The sequence below is a fragment of the Podarcis gaigeae genome (genome assembly GCF_964106915.1).
Source record: "Podarcis gaigeae genome assembly, chromosome: 15".
NCBI lineage: Eukaryota > Metazoa > Chordata > Lepidosauria > Squamata > Lacertidae > Podarcis > Podarcis gaigeae.
In genome coordinates, this window is record NC_139692.1 from 42,606,071 (window position 1) to 42,623,858 (window position 17,788).

Consider the following 17,788-nt stretch of genomic DNA (forward strand, 5'->3'; position numbering starts at 1 on the left):
ATTCCCTGGATGCCAAGTTCCAGGTGCTCTTTGGTGAGTGAATCCCAGCAGAGATTTAAAATCCCAAAACATGCAGCAAAGTAAAGTGTGGAAATACAATCTGTTAGACCTTTACAATATGTCGTTGAGAGTTCCCAAACTGCCCCCAGCATAGGAAAAGACCACATGTTTGGTAAATTAAAAACTGGTTTACTTACAAACCCTTCAAAGGTCAGCTTCATGCTGTTTTCCATACATCAGAAAAGTTTCATAGGCAGATAAAACTTGGCCAAGTGGTGAAAGTTCCCAAATTATTTGCATAGAAACTCAAGAGAGGCTTGTAAGAGCCCTGCGGTCTGAGCTGCAGCAACCACCTCAAAACCTCTTAACATGCTAAGCTTCTCAGGTAGATTGGGAGGAGAAGAAAGGCTTGGTTACCTTGTTACTCCCAAGGTGAGGGACAATGCTAAACCTGACAGGACAGCTTACTCTATGGAATTAACCCCTTCATGTGTTAATTAGATGTAAGCATGTTGGTTATATAAGGCTGGTTATACCACACTTACAAGAGAAGTTCACTGTAGCTGTTCGTAAAGATTGCTTTCAGGGATGGCTGTCTCTGCTTAAAATACTTGATCTGGAAAAAAAGGCAGGAGAATAAATAGAGGTTGGTGTGAAAGGGCTTCAGTCCAACAAAAACCCGTAAAGTCTTTTACCGCCACCGCCCCTCACGCAGATACACAATAAAATGACCTACTCTAACCCAGACAGCATGCAAAGGATGTGCACTACCAGTGAGCCACACTCCCTTCCTAATGTATTGTCAAATGATAAAGGACAAGAAATTCGTCCAGAGAGATGATACACTGTCTTCCCAATAGACTGGGATTGGAGCCTTAGCCATGAAAGTCATTTAATGGCCTTAGACTAACACGAGAACGGGGCCTTCCCTGCAGTGGCTCCCTGTCTGTGGAATGCTCTCCCATGGCTGAATATAGAACCACAAGCCACAGATATAGTTTGTGTAAAATATGGACAAATAGGAGTGCTACCCAGTGCTCAGCTCCCAGTGCGGCAGAACCAGTTGCGCTGCCCTAGAACCAAGGAAAGAAGTTGGAAGAGTACTGCTCTTTCCCACTTCCTTTTCCAGTTCTATGGGATTTCCAAGGCTCAGATTAATCAGGATCTGACCTTTACCCAGATTCCTTGGGAAAGTGAAGCATTTGTGTGTTTGTGCGTGAGCACTTTCTCTATTTCTGTCTCTCAGTGCAGGGCGGCAGATCAGGGGGAGGGGAGAGAGCAGTGACCAGAGGGGGTAGCCCCATGGCACAAGCTAAAAAAATGCACATGTTCCCCGGGGACCTAAGCCCTTTGCCCACCCGTAAGAGACTCTGGTGAAGTTCTTACCCCTCTGAAGAAGAAATAGGCACCCCCCAAAACACTCAGGATCTCCCCGGTGACTCGGAAATACTCGTTGGTCGTGTAATTAAAGGCGAACGGGGGCTGTGGACGAGAAGGGTGCAACTTTAGAGAATCAAAACACGGAACCCGGTTGTGAACTAGGAATGAGTGTGTTGTAACAGGAGTGGCTAATTTTTTGGGGGGGAAGTAGGCCCATTTGCCCTTGGCCAGCCCTCTAAAGGTGAAACGTCAGCAGTGACCGTGGTCACTCCACACTCTCCCACGCTCAGTGGCGTAGCGTGGGTTGTCAGCACCCGGGGCAAGTAATTTGCACCCCCTAACCCGTGGATTTGCGCCCCCTAACCCTACCCCCCAGATGTTGCGCCCGGTGCGGCCGGCCCCCCTGCACCCCCCACGCTACGCCACTGCCCACGCTCACTGGACGTACAGGACTCACAAAGGACACAACCATCCCGCCTTCCTCCGCTGATCTGTGCATATCAGCTCTGGAGAGGGAGCCACTGCCCTCTCCTTACTAATAAAATAAGTGATCTGATGAGTGTGTGTGTGGTTTGCATTCCCAACAGAGCCCAAGGCAGAGCAGAGAGGTTTAACCACTTCTCTGCCCACCCCATTTATATTTATATTTAAATGCAAAAATGGGGGAGATCTTTAGAGAGGGGGAGAAATGTTTGCTGGGGTAGGATAACTGATCAGGCTCCTGAGCCGGAGTATAGCCTCTCCCCGTCCCCATCCTGTAGTATAATAACTGTAGGCTGTAATGAGTAAGGACCACTAAGCCAGGTGTATGTCCCACTGAACATATTCGTTCCCAAGATAACTCGCATAGGATCACGCTACTGAATTACTGCATTGTTTTAGGAGACGTTAAATATGCGTAGTGCTTCAAGGAGACTTCCCCAACTCTGAGGATGGTGAGGGTCTTAAATGGAGGGCACCAAGTCTGGCTTAAGGAGCAATGCCAGAGTAAGATAGCTTATCCCTGCCTACACCACGAGACTAGAGAGCCAGCGCCAGCATGGTGTAGTAGTGGTTAAGAGAGGTAGACTCGTAATCTGGTGAACCAGGTTTGCTTCCCCGCCACATGCAGCTGCTGGGTGACCTTGGGCTAGTCACACTTCTCTGAAGTCTCTCAGCCTCACTCACCTCACAGAGTGTTTGTTGTGGGGGAAGAAGGGAAAGGAGAATGTTAGCTGCTTTGAGACTCCTTAGGGTAGTGATAAAGCGGGATATCAAATCCAAACTCTTCTTCTTCTAGCGACCTGGCACAAGACTTGTTATCCTGTATCAGGAGGCTTGAGGGAACTCGGGCAAGGTTTCAGAAGGATATAAGATCTTGGGGGGAAATCCTTAAAAGGGGAGAGTGGCCCCCACCTGAAAAATAGCCCAATGATTACTGTGCAGCGCTGATTGATTCGGTGCGGGTGTGTGGAAGCTGAGAGACAGAATGGAATGGAGTACCTGGGAAAGGGTGGGGCAGGCAGAAGGGCAGCGTGGCCAAGAGACCCTGTTTGACCATTTTCCTGCAGGTCCCACTTCTAAAGGAATAGCACACACGCCCCACATGCCCATTCCCACCTAACCTGACTCCTGGGGCATTTCACAGCTGCATATCAGGAAGAAATTCAGCAGGGGAAGCAAACTCCAGGAACCACAGGTATAGAAACCCCTTGCATAAGGGTTGGTAGAGCTAGAAACCCGAGAATCTCGAAGTTAAACCACCTCCCCGTGCTTTTTCGTTGGCCTGTAATAGGCGGCGACGGTGAGGATGACAATGTGGGCAGCGTAAATGAAGAAGTTGAAGTAGAAGAGATGCTTGACGAATCGGTCCCATTTGTCCTGCAGGAGCTGGTTGAGAGGCTCCACCAGCAGCATCTCGTGCCGGTTCTGGAAGGGGGAAGGAAAGCAGACCGGTAGGGTGGGAGGCCAACAGCAGGTGGCACCAGAGCCAATGAAAGGGAGTGCCAAGCGCTAGGCTGGTTGTAAGTCAGATGACGGGCAGGTGGGGGCTAGCTGCCCCTGCTGCACTTTAATAGACCAGTCTCCCCACCGGAAGAAAACCAAGGGCAGAGTGGAAATTAAAAGGGCAAAAGGACTGCGATCAAAAATAAAAATGGCTGATTTTGCAAAGCAGTTCTCCAGCAGAGTAAGGGTTATAGCTGGGTAAAGTGTACATTCTATAGATGCATACAGTGGTACCTCAGGTTACATATGCTTCAGGTTACATACGCTTCAGGTTACAGACTCCGCTAACCCAGAAATAGTGCTTCGGGTTAAGAACTTTGCTTCAGGATAAGAACAGAAATCGGGCTCCAGTGGCGTGGTGGCAGTGGCTAAAGTGGTGCTTTAGCCCATTGGCTAAAGTGGTGCTTCAGGTTAAGAACAGTTTCAGGTTAAGAACGGACCTCCGGAACAAATTAAGTACTTAACCCTAGGTACCACTGTATGTGAAAATAAGATACCAAAATGCATTGCAAAAAAATTAAGCTAAGTTGGATAGAATTGCAGAGTTGGAAGGGACCCCAAGGGTCATTGAGTACGTTAGGAGGAATTCGCCCTGATGAGGACAAATTTTCATTAGGGTATTTAAATATATATATATATATTGCAAACTGATGTGGACATGTGGAAGCGGACTGCGGCAGATTGGCCCATCCCTAAACCTGACCTCACTGAGGGCCATCAAAGACGCCTCTAAGCTGTGGCTCTGGAGGCCAGGGAATCAGGCCTCAGACATACCGGCGTCTCGCTGCTGTAAGCGATGATCTCCAGGACTGAATTCTTCTCACAGGTGTCGATGCTGGACAGGTCGTAGAGCGATGAGTGAACAGGCCCATAAGCCCATTCCGTGAACTTCCGGGACAGGTGGCGACACTCCGGCTCCGTGATCTCCCGTCTGAGGATGTACGCAAAGACCTAGCCATGAGAACACAAGGAAAAAACCCACAGGGTCAGGCCCATCTAGAGGGCCCATGTGGCCTGGCATCCTGTTCTCACAGTGGTCATTATGGGATGCCTGCAAGCAGGACCTGGTGCAGCAGTAACTCTTCTTCCCACTTGTGATTCTCAGGAACAGAAATTGAGAGGCAGACTGCAGAGGGAGAACATGGCCATTGTGACCAGTAGCCACCGGCACCCTTGTTCCTCCATGTCTCGTCCTCTTTTAAAGTCATAGTTTAGCTATGCTCTATGTGAAGAAGCAGGACGTGGGTGGCGCTGTGGGTTAAACCTAGGACTTGCCGATCAGAAGGTCGGTGGTTCGAATCCCCCCGACGGGGTGAGCTCCCGTAGCTCGGTCCCTGCTCCTGCCAACCTAGCAGTTCGAAAGCACGTCAAAGTGCAAGTAGATAAATAGGTACCACTCCAGCGGGAAGGTAAACGGCGTTTCCGTGCGCTGCTCTAGTTCACCAGAAGTGGCTTAGTCATGCTGGCCACATGACCTGGAAGCTGTACTCCGGCTCCCTCGGCCAATAAAGCGAGATGAGCGCCCCAACCCCAGAGTCGGCCACGACTGGACCTAATGGTCAGGGGTCCCTTTACCTTTACCTATGTGAAGAAGCACTTTCTTTTCTCTGTCCTGAATATTTCAACACTCAGTTTTATGGGACAGCCCTGCTAAGTCCTACTATTGCGAGAGAGGGAGAAGAACTTTTTGCTATCTGCTTTCTCCACTCTGCTGATAATTTTATACACTTCCACCTTATCTCCTCTTACTTGCCTTTTCTCTAGTGGCCCAGATGTGGTAACCTTTCCTTTCCTTTTTAAGCTTTGTAAGAGAAGCTTGATTTGGTCCGCCAAGGTTTGAGAGATAACAAATGCAAGTTGAATTCAGAGAACAAATCTCCCCAAATGGTAAGTCCTACATCTTTCCCCGGCTCCTTTCTTATAGTGATTCCCCCCCCCCTAATGATTTTAAAATCATAGAATTCTGAAGTTGGAAGGAGCCTGTGAATCATCTAGTCCATATCCTTGCAATGTAGAGGAATGACAGCTCACCTGTTGACATAGGGTCTTTGTGAGTGTTTCTGCTGGAATTGTCCTGGGTTTGAGTCCCAGGAATTAAAAAAGACAGAATTAAAGACTTCCTATGAATCCCAAGTGCTGACTGGGGACAGGAGACTTCCTGTTGCCTCTCTGTATGATTTACTGTTTCTCCCTGGAATCAGATCATTCAGTCACTCTTGACTCAGAGGTGCCGCAGTCTCAGGCGACGGCTGCATCCCTTCCTGAGTCACGGTTCCTCATATGCCTCCTTCGAAACCAAACAGTGACCTCCCTCAGGGTTGAGTACTACCGGTGCTGTTGTTTTTATGCAGCTTTTAAAAAAACCAAACCAATTTCTGAGAACTAGAATGGAATGTTTTCAGTCAGAAAACGTATGCCAACAGAAGCTTGGGCATCTCTGCCTTGCAACAACAAGGTGGGGCTATTATACTATTAGCTACTATGCTATTAGGATGCGGCGCTGTGGGTTAGACCACTGAGACTAGGACTTGCCGATCAGAAGGTCAGCGGTTCGAATCCCCGCGACCTTTACTATGCTATTAGCACCATTCTGCAGACGTGGGAGCCCAGACGGAAAGAACAGTGGCTGGCTTGAGACCGCCAAGTGAGTGCAGGGTGAGTTTCGAGCCACAGACACTGCAAAATGAGTCACAAAATCAGTGGCATAGCATGAGTTGCCAGCAGCCAGGCCAAGATCAGTATTTCACCTCCCGAAGACAAATATTACGCCCCCTTACACCTCCATGCAGCGCTGCTACTGCAGGACAGCGCTGCAGAGCAGCGTGTGTGTGTGTGTTTATGCCTCTTGGGGCTGTGGCATCACTGTCACCATGAGTCTCGCCACCCCCCTGCCTCCCCCGCTGGCTGGCTGGGTGGGTGGGATGCCATGAAGCTGAGAGATGCAAGGGCCCATCCTCTCCCAGCTCCTGCTTGGCGCGCTGCCCAGGTGAGGCAGACAGGATGGTGCGCAGATCTGGTCAGGGCCGCAGCTGCAGAGGCATGCCCCTCAACATTTTTGTGCCCAGGGCAATTGCCCCAATAGCCCCCCTCCCATGCTGCGCAACTGACAAAATCAATGTAGCTCAGATGGATTGCTGGTTGGTGTTGCCAAATAATAATAATAATAATAATAATAATAATAATAATAATAATAATAATAATAATAATTTACTATTAACAGCCAGCCCATCTGGCTGGGTTTCAACCAAGCCATTCTGGGCGGCTCCCAGTAGAATATTAAAAACATGATAAAACATCAAACATTAAAAACTTCCCTAAACAGGGCTGTCTTCAGATGTCAAATAGTTGTTTATTTCCTTGACATCTAATGGGAGGGCGTTCCACAGGGCGGGTACCACCACTGAGAAAGCCCTCTGCCCAGTTCCCTGTAGCTTCACTTCTCACAGTGAGGGAACCTCCAGAAGGCTCTCTGAGTCGGACCTCAGTGTACGGGCTGAACGATGTGGGTGGAGACGTTCCTTCAGGTCTACTGGGCTGAGGCCGTTTAGGGCTTTAAAGGTCAGCACCAACACTTTGAATTGTGCTTGGAAATGTACTGGGAGCCAATGCAGGTCTCTCAGGACCAGTGTTATGTGGTCGTGGGGGCCGCTCCCAGTCACCAGTCTAGCTGCCGCATTCTGGATTAGTTGTAGTTTCCGGGTCACCTTCAAAGGTAGCCCCACGTAGAGCGCATTGCAGTAGTCCAAGCGGGAGATAACCAGAGCATGCACCACTCTGGCGAGACAGTCTGCAGGCAGATAGGGTCTCAGCCTACGTACCAGATGGAGCTGGTAGACAGCTGCCCAGGACACAGAATTGACCTTTGCCTCCATGGACAGCTGTTAGTCCAAAATGACTTACAAGCTGCGCACTGGTAATGAGTGTGCCAGATCATTTCAAGCAGCTCACACAACCTACCTGTATCTTCCCAGTCTTGGCCGCCAGGGTCAGCGGCGTCAGCCCCCTTCGGTTGGCGATATCTTCCAGCTTGAGGGTGGGGTTGAGCCTGGCTCCCAGGATGAGGATGTCGTTGTACATCTTGGTGACAAACTTGGTGTTGTCCTCCGTGTTGTCGGCGATCTCCACCAAAGCGTGGAGGACGGTGTTGCCTATGGAATCCTGGGTGGCAATGTTGGCCGGGTGGTAGGGGTTATCGAGAAGGTACTTCACGATGTTGAGCTGGTTTGTGCAGGCAGCCAAAGAGAGAGGCAGCTCACCTGGTGGGAACAACGATGGACCATCAGAGTCACATGGGGGGGGGGGGGAGCAAGGTAAAAACCTATCCTGTCCTGGCTCCTGCCAGGTGGAGAACTCGAGCGCAGGTTGTGGTTTCTACCCAAAACTTTAATGTTTGGATCCTCTTCCTCAGGCTCTCCTGACCCAGCTAGAAACCTTCCCAGCCCACGGGGTCCCTCCAAGGGGGTCTTCTGTCGGCCGTTCCTCCTGGCTCGGCCAGCCCCCATCCAACCTAGGACCCTTCCAAAGACAGCGCCTACCAAAATAAAAGCCGGGCCTGCCACTGATTTTCTGGAAGAACTCCCCGTGGGCTTTCGCGTGGACGTCGGCGCCGTTCCTGACCAGGAGGTCCACAAGGTACATGTTTCGTCTCTCGATGGCGATGTGCAGAGCGGTTTGGCCTGAAGAGGAGGCAGAACCGTGAGATGGAAAGTCAATCTCCACCCTCTGCCCCCGTTAATAGTTCCATACACGTCCCACCACCCATGGCAATCACACACTCCTTACCCTTGTAGTAGCTGTCTGTGTACTCGGCATTCACAAACTCCTTCAGGTTGTCCGTCTTCTCCGCAATCTCCAGCAGGAGAGGGATGGTGTCGTTCCGGCCATTGTGGAGGTTCAGCATGGCTTTCAACAAGCATGTTTTCCCAGTATCCGGTTCTGGGGGAGAAAACACACAAAATGTATACATATTTAAAGGTAAAGGGACCCCTGACCATTAGGTCCAGTCGCGGACAACTCTGGGGTTGTGGCGTTCATTTCACTTTACTGGCTGAGGGAGCCGGCGTACAGCTTCCAGGTCATGTGGCCAGCATGACTAAGCCGCTTCTGGCAAACCAGAGCAGCACACGGAAACACCGTTTACCTTTCCGCCGGAGCGGTACCTATTTATCTACTTGCACTTTGATGTGTTTTCAAACTGCTAGGTTGGCAGGAGCAGGGACCGAGCAACGGGAGCTCACCCTGTCGCACCCTGTTGAACCACTGACCTTCTGATCGGCAAGTCCTAGGCTCTGTGGTTTAACCCACAGCACCACCCGCGTCCCAGCTTATATATATTTATTGCGTGTATATTCCACCAAGGAGGCGTCCACAGCTCTCCTCCCCCTTTTATCTTCACCACTAACCCTGCGAGGTAGGTAAGGCTGGGAGAGTGTGACGGGCCTACAATCACTCAGCGACCTTCAAGGCCGAGTGGGGATTTGAACTCTGGTTTCCCAGGCCCTAGTCCAGAACTCCAACTGCTGCACCACACTGGCAAGAACAGTGCAAAGGCACCCTTTAACTCTGGCGTTTTGAGAAATGTTGGGGAAGATATAACAATGGAATGGGCTTTACCCATGGATCCTCTGACCTAACTGTTTAGATATGTAACTGCACTAACAGAAGAAAAGGAATTGATGTAGCATCTCTTGACTGCTGCCAGATTTATTATCTGTCAAAACTGGGTAAGGGGTGGGGTGTAAGAAGAGGATGCCACCTATGAGGCAAGGGATAACTAAACGCTAGGATGCAGTATGCAAAACTAAGTTCACACTCACAGTTACAAGCAGGGCAGGTGGATAGCAAGGTGATGTCTTTATGGAGAAATGAAGTCTCTTTATAACGTACCGGAGCAATAAAGAACAGGATAATGTAAACCAGAGATGTCCAAGCAGTTGACCACAATCGACAGGTAGATCCCCGGAGGTTTGTGGTCGATTGTGGTCGATTGTGGGACCGTTATCGATCGCTGGATGAAAAAAGCTGTTGAATGAATGTCTCTGCCCACTCTCTCTGCCCCTCCGTCGCATCAAGTGTTTGGCGTTTGCTGCTGATGACTGGGGATACTTTAGCGTTTAGAAGTGGCGTATTTTTATCTTAGCTTTTTTGGGCATTTCCCCTTTAAAAAAGCTCAACAACTCTGGTGAACCCTCCCCTTCCACCCTCCACCCCCCCACTCCTCCTCCCTCGATGACAATGAGTAGATCACTGCCTTTTTTTATACAGTACTGGGAGTAGATCGCAGAGTCGGACGTGCCTGATTGTAAACCAATTTGTGTTACTGGGAACCTTTTGATATGGAAATTTGCCCTGATGTGTTCCGTCCTAGATATCCCTTTTGCTCTTATTTTTGGCTTCGTTATTGCATTTTGTTATGCTCCGTTAAAAAAGATAATTTGAAAATTGAAGGAGATTGGACTAAGATGATCCTTTGAACCTTTGAGACCTCTCCAACTCTTCAATTCTATGATTCAGCCCCCAAGATAGTCCCATTGATTCCCCGCGGTCCAGTTCCTCATTAAACACCTCAGCCCAGCCTGCTTAACTTTTTCCTCCCTGCTGTGACGGAGTCCCTTTACACCCCGTAGCTGATCGCTCCCACACAGGAGCCGAGATCCAGGCAAAATGGGAGCAAGCAGTGGAGGTGCATAATGAGGGTACTTGTCTCCAGGTCTGGCACCGGAGGATGGCAAGATGTGGCAAGACGGGTCATGCGCCAAGACTTCCAAAAGCAGCAGAGGGCGCCCTTGCCATGACAGTGCTAAGGTTGCCACTCTGCAAAATGTACCCAAAGAAATCAGATGCAGCCTGAGAGAATCTTAACTTGCATGTCCTTCCCCGTTCAAGGTTTAGAGGAAGGGATCACAGAGGATGCCAGGCTCAAGATTTCCCTTTAGTGTGTGTGTGTGTGTGAGAGAGAGAGAGAGAGAGAGAGAGAGAGAGTCTAAATCCTGGAATCTGCACTGGGCAGCAGAGGCCCTGGCAAAAAAAATAAAATAGAAATTAGTTGTCAACCGGGCCTGTAAATCCGAAGCTGGGAACCTGAGTCCCAAATGCGGCCCTCCATACCTCTCTACCTGGCCCTCAGGTCTCTGCTCAGGCCACACCCCTCATTGACTCTGCTCCACCCCTTCCTTGAGTGTCTTTCCTTAGCTGGAAATTTGTGACAATCCCTCATGCTTGTCTAGATGGGTGGTGGTGTGTGTGTGTGGTCTGTGGCCCCTGGAAGCTTGCTTGGGAGGAAATGTGGCCCTCAGGCCAGTAAAGCTTCCCCCCACTCACCCACTCATTGCTCTAAGTCTTACTCGGTGCCTTCCAAGGAAATATCCTCCATGCTCTAGAAATGGCTCTCGCGTCCCAAACCCCAGAAGGGAGCAATGGCGCACGATCCCCTCTTACCTTTGAACTCCTCATCCGTAAGGTTTTTCAGGGTCTCCAGGAGGTAGGTGAGCAGGTCGTCTAGCTCGCTCGGATCCCCCTGGGCCACCGCGTCAAAGAGCCTCCTTCGGTCGTAGATCCTGAATGATTTCTCAGGGCGCACGCCCATGAAGGCTCCTCGGCGAGCCCCGCGATGGAGAAGTCTGCCACGAGGAAGGAGGGCAGTGGGTTACTGGCTCCTCCTGGAGAGCAATGGCTCAGCCCTCAAATATATCACTCCCCCCCCCCACATGTACCACCATGGCAGCTTGAGGGCCACATTCACTTCTGGGTAACCTCCCAGGGGCCACATGCCTTTGGTGGGCAGAGCAACACATGATGCCAATTCTACCTTTTTCCGGTGAGCTGGTTTCTACACACACACTCACACCTCCCTCTCTATGTCCAGGGGCGGGGGGGGGGAGGGGAAGCTCAACAACCATTGTGTCCGGATTTTCACTTTTTGAAATATGGCAACCCTACCAGGGCCAGTTATTGATGCTTTTGAATTCTGGTGCTGGAGGAGACTCTTGAGAGTCCCATGGACAGCAAGAAGATCAAACCTCTCCATTCTGAAGGAAATCAGCCCTGAGTGCTCACTGGAAGGACAGATCCTGAAGCTGAGGCTCCAGTACTTTGGCCACCTCATGAGGAGAGAAGACTCCCTGGAAAAGACCCTGATGTTGGGAAAGATGGAGGGCGCAAGGAGAAGGGGACGACAGAGGATGAGTGTTCTCGAAGCTACCAGCATGAGTTTGACCAAACTGTGGAAGGCAGTGGAAGACAAGGAGTGCCTGGCGTGCTCTGGTCCAGGGGGTCACCAAGAGTCAGACATGACTAAATGACTCAACAACACCACCACCACCACCACCAGGGCCAGTTAAAGAGGCATTGAGAGCCTGAAGGTCTACTGGCTGACATGCATAGTTAAGAAGGCTTAGTTTATTTTTTTGGCTGCTATTTTGTTCATGTTGGCAATGTTGCTTTCTAAATGCTGATTTGTCAATCATACAGTTTTTTATCTGTTTCACAGATGATCTGTTAATTGTTTGGTATGATTTATGCTATGTTCTGTTCTATCCTGCTACAGTCAAACCTTGGCTCTCGAATGGCTCCATTTTCGAATGTTTTGGCCCCCGAACGCTGAAAACCCAAAAGTATAGTAAATGCTCCAGTTTCTTAATGTTCCTCGGAACTCAAAGGTCCAACTCGGTTTCTGCTCAAGTGCAAGAAGCTCTTGCAACCAATCGGAAGCCGTGCCTCGGTTGTCGAACGTTTCGGAAGCCAAACGGTCTTCTGGAACAGATTACGTTCGACAACCGAGGCTTGTTTGCAAGCTGCTTTGGGATTCCTTTGAATGAAAAGCAGCATAGAGCTATGAAAAAACAGATCAGGTCAAATCCTGGCAGCCAGGAACAAACACCACCTTCCTGGTCTCCCTTCCTCGGCTGGTGCACTTCAATTCACATGTTACAGTGGTACCTCGGGTTAAGAACTTAATTCATTCTGGAGGTCCGTTCTTAACCTGAAACTGTTCTTAACCTGAGGTACCACTTTAGCTAATGGGGCCTCCCGCTGCTGCTGCGCCACCGCTGCACGATTTCTGTTCTCATCCTGAAGCAAAGTTCATAACCCAAGGTACTATTTCTGGGTTAGCGGAGTCTGTAACCTGAAGCGTCTGTAACCCGAGGTACCACTGTAATAATTTCCACAGCTCTAGGGTTTTCTGGTTGTTGTTGTTGTTTAAATACAGTGGTACGTCAGGTTAAGTACTTAATTCGTTCCGGAGGTCCGTTCTTAACCTGAAACTGTTCTTAACCTGAAGCACCACTTAACCTGAAGCACCACTTTAGCTAATGGGGCCTCCTGCTGCTGCCTCGCGATTTCTGTTCTCATCCTGAAGCAAAGTTCTTAACCCGAGGTACTATTTCTGGGTTAGCGGAGTCTGTAACCTGAAGTGTCTGTAACCTGAAGCGTATGTAACCCGAGGTACCACTGTACCACTGTATTTTGGAAAGTGCGAATGATGTAACTTTGTTTTGAAATCCGAACCAAATTGGAGTTCTTCTCCCTCCCTAGTTTTGCTACGGGGGGGTGGGTGGGTTTAAGTGCAGGGCATCTTAGACCCCCAAGTGTAACTCAAAGCCCCCCTAAGGGACCCACTCACTTTGGAGAGTGGTTGCCACACCTCCCTCGCTCCAGGCTGAGGCTGAACTTCAGGATGGGACTGGACACCATGTGGTCCATCTGGTAGAAGGAATCCATGGGAGCCGTGTCCTTGTCTCCGTCCCCAATCCCGAACCGCGCCCGCTTGGCGAAGATGCTGTGCTTGGTCGACCTGTTGCTGCCGGGCGTGCATGCACCTGACTCCTCGCCTTCGAAGTGGTCATCCATCGATTCCGAATCCTCCAGGTCGGAGCTCCCCAACTTCCGCATCTTCCCCAGGATTCCAGACATGTTCCGGAGAACAAGGCTGGGAGGAAAGTGTTCCGACTCTCCCTGAAAGCTAAGGAAAACAAATAAAAAGGAAACTAATAATAGCCTGCTGGATCAGGCCCGCATCGCCCATCTGTTTGAAGAAGAAGAAGAAGAAGAGGAGGAGGAGGAGGAGTTTGGATTTGATATCCCGCTTTATCACTACCCAAAGGAGTCTGAAAGCGGCTAACATTCTCCTTTCCCTTCCTCCCCCACAACAAACACTCTGTGAGGTGAGTGAGGCTGAGAGACTTCAGAGAAGTGTGACTGGCCCAAGGGCACCCAGCAGCTGCATGTGGAGGAGCGGAGACACGAACCCGGTTCCTCAGATTACGAGACTACCGCTCTTAACCACTAAACCACACTGGTGGCAAATTAATTTTTTTAATTAATTATCAAAAAATCCAAAACAAACAAACATACAGAGAAACAAACAAACATACATACATCCTGTATGTATTATTAAGTGACTTCCTCAAATCCCCTTGGTTGAATTTCATTTTATATCATTTTTCCAAAATCGATTTTCTCAAAAAATCACTTAACATCTTTCATTCTTCCTAATTTAGCTTAAAACATCTTATCTTATCCTTACATATTTAAATCCCAAGCCTATCTATTATTTAAAAGCTATCCCAATTAAGTTATCTTAACATATTTAGCTAAGGTAAAGGGAAAGGGACCCCTGACCATTAGGTCCAGTCGTGGCCGACTCTGGGGTTGCGGCGCTCATCTCGCTTTACTGGCCGAGGGAGCCGGCGTACAGCTTCTGGGTCATGTGGCCAGCAGGACTAAGCTGCTTCTGGTGAACCAGAGCAGCGCACGGAAACACCGTTTACCTTCCCGCCTGAGTGGTACCTATTTATCTACTTGCACTTTGACGTGCTTTCGAACTGCTAGGTTGGCAGGAACAGGGACCGAGCAACGGGAGCTCACCCCGTCACTGGGATTCGAACCGCCGACCTTCTGATTGGCAAGTCCTAGGCTCTGTGGTTTAACCCACAGCGCCACCCGCGTCCCAACATATTTAGCTAAACAGTCTTTAAATTTCATCCACATCGCCCATCTGAGCTGCAAGCAGGATGTGAGCACAAGAGCTCTTTCCCCCTTCCTGCAGTTTCAAGCAACTGGCACTTAGAAGCCCTGCTGCTTTGGACTGCGGAGGCAGAACAACAGCCATCATGACTAGCAGCCACCGACAGCCTTCTCTTCCTTGAATTTTTCTATTCTTCTTTTAAAGACATCCAGGTTAGTGGCCATCACTGTCTCCTGCATAGCTGTCAACGTCCCCCTTTTTTAAAAGGAAATCCCCTTATTCTGAATAGGATTCCTCGCAAGAAAATTGAAAAGTTGACAGCTGTGGTCTCCTGAAAAATGCGGCTGTCACTGTGGGTTAAACCACAGAGCCTAGGACGTGCCGATCAGAAGGTTGGCGGTTCGAATCCCCGCGATGGGGTGAGCTCCCATTACTCGGTCCCTGCTCCTGCCCACCTAGCAGTTCGAAAGCACGTCAAAGTGCAAGTAGATAAATAGGTACCGCTCCGGCGGGAAGGTAAATGGCGTTTCTGTGCGCTGCTCTGGTTCGCCAGAAGTGGCTTAGTCATGCTAGCCACATGACCCGGAAGCTGTACACCGGCTCTCTCAGCCAGTAAAGTGAGATGAGTGCCGCAACCCCAGAGTCGGCCACGACTGGACCTAATGGTCGGGGTCCCTTTACCGTTACCTTATGGTCTCCTGCAGAAGGGAGTTCCATAGTTCTTACGCTGCATGAAGAAGGGCTTTATCTGTCCTGAATCTTTCACAAGTTCTAGCGTTAGGGGAGAGGGAGAATTTTTTTTTCTTCTCAACCTACATCCTCCATGCCATGCAGAAGTTTTATAAACTCCTTTTTCACGCTGCCTTTTCTTACCTGCCTTTTCTCTCCACTAAAAGGTTCCAAACGCTCCAATCTTGGCATCATCCTTCCAATCATTTGCTTGCCTTTTCCTGAATCTTTACCAACCCTGCAATATCCTTTCTGAGGCGACCAGGACTGTCTACCTTACTCTGAATGCAGTTTCACCAGAGATTTGTGTCAAGGGTTTATGGTACCATGCTTCCAAATCCTTTCCTAATGATCCCTAGCGTGGAATTTGCTTTTTTCACAGCTGCCACAAACTGTGCTGTGCGAAGGAAATCCTTGCTTTTCTTTTCTTTTTATTTAGAGCAATTTATTTATTGTTGCTGGTTTTTTTTGTGTTGAATATATGCTATGTGGTAATTTGTGGACCTAATAGGCTCTAATAGGTATCTAAAGCCATTGGCACATAACAAAATATGTATTTTATCAAAGTAATTGTTGAACTGAAATATAATTAAGAAGTATATTAATAGTGAAATACTTAAGAAACAGTATATTAAGTGAAATAATTATTAAGCTCTCACTTAAAATGATTGGGGGCCCATTACTTACATCCTAGGAGCCTACACAACACAAAATACTGTTGCTGTATGTAGGTTTTATTTTATTTGTTTTTTATCTTATATTTTGGAAATGTACATTGGGGATTTTTGCTTTCAATTTTGGGGGGCTCCCAAGAGACGGGGCCCTAAGCTATAGCTTGTTTAGCTTATACATAAATCCAGCTCTGCCAGAGCGGCTTACACACAATCTTTTGTCTCTCCTGCATCTTCCAACGTTGCGCCTCAATAGATTACCCCAAGTTCTAGTATTCATTAGAGCATTTACTTTCTCCCTATCGTGCCTAATCTTCTACACCTCTGTCACGCTCAAGGGTTTGGACTAGAACTAGATCATCCTTGTGGTCCATTCAAAGTCTATGAATATTTGAGAGCGTTTGTGTGGGTGTCCCTTAAATCACATTTTTTTAAAAAAACAACCCACTTTTTTCAAAAGCCCCAAATGCTGTACCCTGTCTTCACAAGAGAGTTGCTGCAGCCTTCATAATAATTTCAGTTAATGTTTTCTGAACTTTTCCCAGCTCATAACAATATCCTTTTGGAAGGTGACTTGATCAGAACTCTACACAGTATTCCAAGTGTGCTCTTCCTGAATTTTCTATCTATGACCTACAACAACTCTGCAAGGTAGGCCAAATAATAATAATAATAATAATAATAATAATAATAATATGGCTATTTATGTATGCCACTACTGCGGCTCGTGTTTGGTTAGCCCCAAAATGGAAAACGAGCGAACCAAAGAAGAATGGCAACTTAAACTGATGGAATATGCACAGCTTGCGGACCTATCGAATAAGAGAAACATATGTTTAAAGAAGGTTGGAAAATGTTTATTGAATATATGTAGTAAAATTGTGTATATTTGAAAATGCGGGCAGCATTAGATAAATTCAACAGTGTAAATAAGTTCTGATGGATGTTATAATGGAATACAGAACGGTTTAGTTTATATAAAAGCAGGCATTTATGATATGCAAAATATACCATGGAAAGAGAAGAAGGGAAGTCATTGATATTTTAAGGTTGTTTAAGTGAAAAATTTAAAATGTAAAACAGAAATTTAATAATAATAATATATATATTTTTTACCATTGTAACTCAAAGTGACTTACAGTATAAACAAACACATCCATTAAGACCAGCATAAAGCGTGAAGGAATCTAAAAGACAATTCTATTTTCAAAAAGCTGAATTAAGACACCCCAAGCATTCAAGAATGCCATAGGTAACCTGGTGAAAAAAGAAGTGGTGTCTAAAGATACTATAATCCCCAGTACTGTACTGCAGGCTGGCGTGAAGTTGCCAGGAAATGTGGGTGGGTAAGGAACTGAGAATAGTAATAACAATACTGTAATAACAGTATTGGGACGGTGCAGCTGATGGTAGTAACCGGTGGAAGTCAAAAGGACAAATCCAAACTGGATTTCATGAGCATTGCATGCACAGCAAGCAAACCACCATAGCTCAGTGGCAGAACACCTGTGTTCAGAACCATTAGGACTAGAATCCCGATTTATTTTTAGGGGAAGAGCTGTAGCTCAGTGGCAGAACACCTGCTTTGCATGCAGAAGGTCCCAAGTTTGATCCCCGGCATCTCCAGGTAAGGCTGAGACCTTCTGCCACTGAAGCTAGATGGACCAATGGCCTCTCTCTATAAAACAGCTTCTGGAGTCCCTATTTAAATCAGCCCGTAATTCACAACCATGAGGACTAGAACCTTGATTAGTTTTAGGGGGAAGAGCTGTAGCTCAGAGAGCCTGCTTTGCATGCAGAAGGTCCATGGTCCAAACTCCAACCCAGGGATAATGCTCCTTGCCTGAAACCCTGAAGAGACACTGCCAGTCGGTGCAGACAGAACTGAGCTGTATGCACCCCCACGGTCTGACTCTGTATAAGGCAGCTTCCAGCATTCCTAGAAAAGTAAATCGCAGAACTTACAGCTCTCGAAAGGGTCCTTCTTCTGCAACTGGATTCTCGTCTCAGCAAACTTTTCGCGTCCTGCAAGAGTGTCTGAAGCCAAATCGCCTCT

The 17,788-nt window shown here is 48.2% G+C and overlaps 1 protein-coding gene across 2 annotated transcripts in view; it reads right to left on the bottom strand.

The window, feature by feature from the left end:
• TRPV1 (transient receptor potential cation channel subfamily V member 1) overlaps nt 1–13,349 on the bottom strand; it is a 20,655-nt gene extending 7,306 nt beyond the window's left edge. For both annotated transcript variants that reach the window (XM_083715069.1, XM_083715068.1), the window contains exons 1-9: nt 12,989–13,349; nt 10,804–10,985; nt 8,149–8,301; nt 7,902–8,042; nt 7,324–7,622; nt 4,141–4,317; nt 3,124–3,288; nt 1,387–1,482; nt 546–616 (exon numbers count right to left, since the gene is read on the bottom strand). In XM_083715069.1, the coding sequence (XP_083571195.1) occupies nt 546–616; nt 1,387–1,482; nt 3,124–3,288; nt 4,141–4,317; nt 7,324–7,622; nt 7,902–8,042; nt 8,149–8,301; nt 10,804–10,985; nt 12,989–13,278 (1,574 nt within the window). In that variant the 5' untranslated portion in view covers nt 13,279–13,349. The remainder of the gene's footprint in view (nt 1–545; nt 617–1,386; nt 1,483–3,123; nt 3,289–4,140; nt 4,318–7,323; nt 7,623–7,901; nt 8,043–8,148; nt 8,302–10,803; nt 10,986–12,988) is intronic.
• Nucleotides 13,350–17,788: the final 4,439 nt, after the last annotated feature.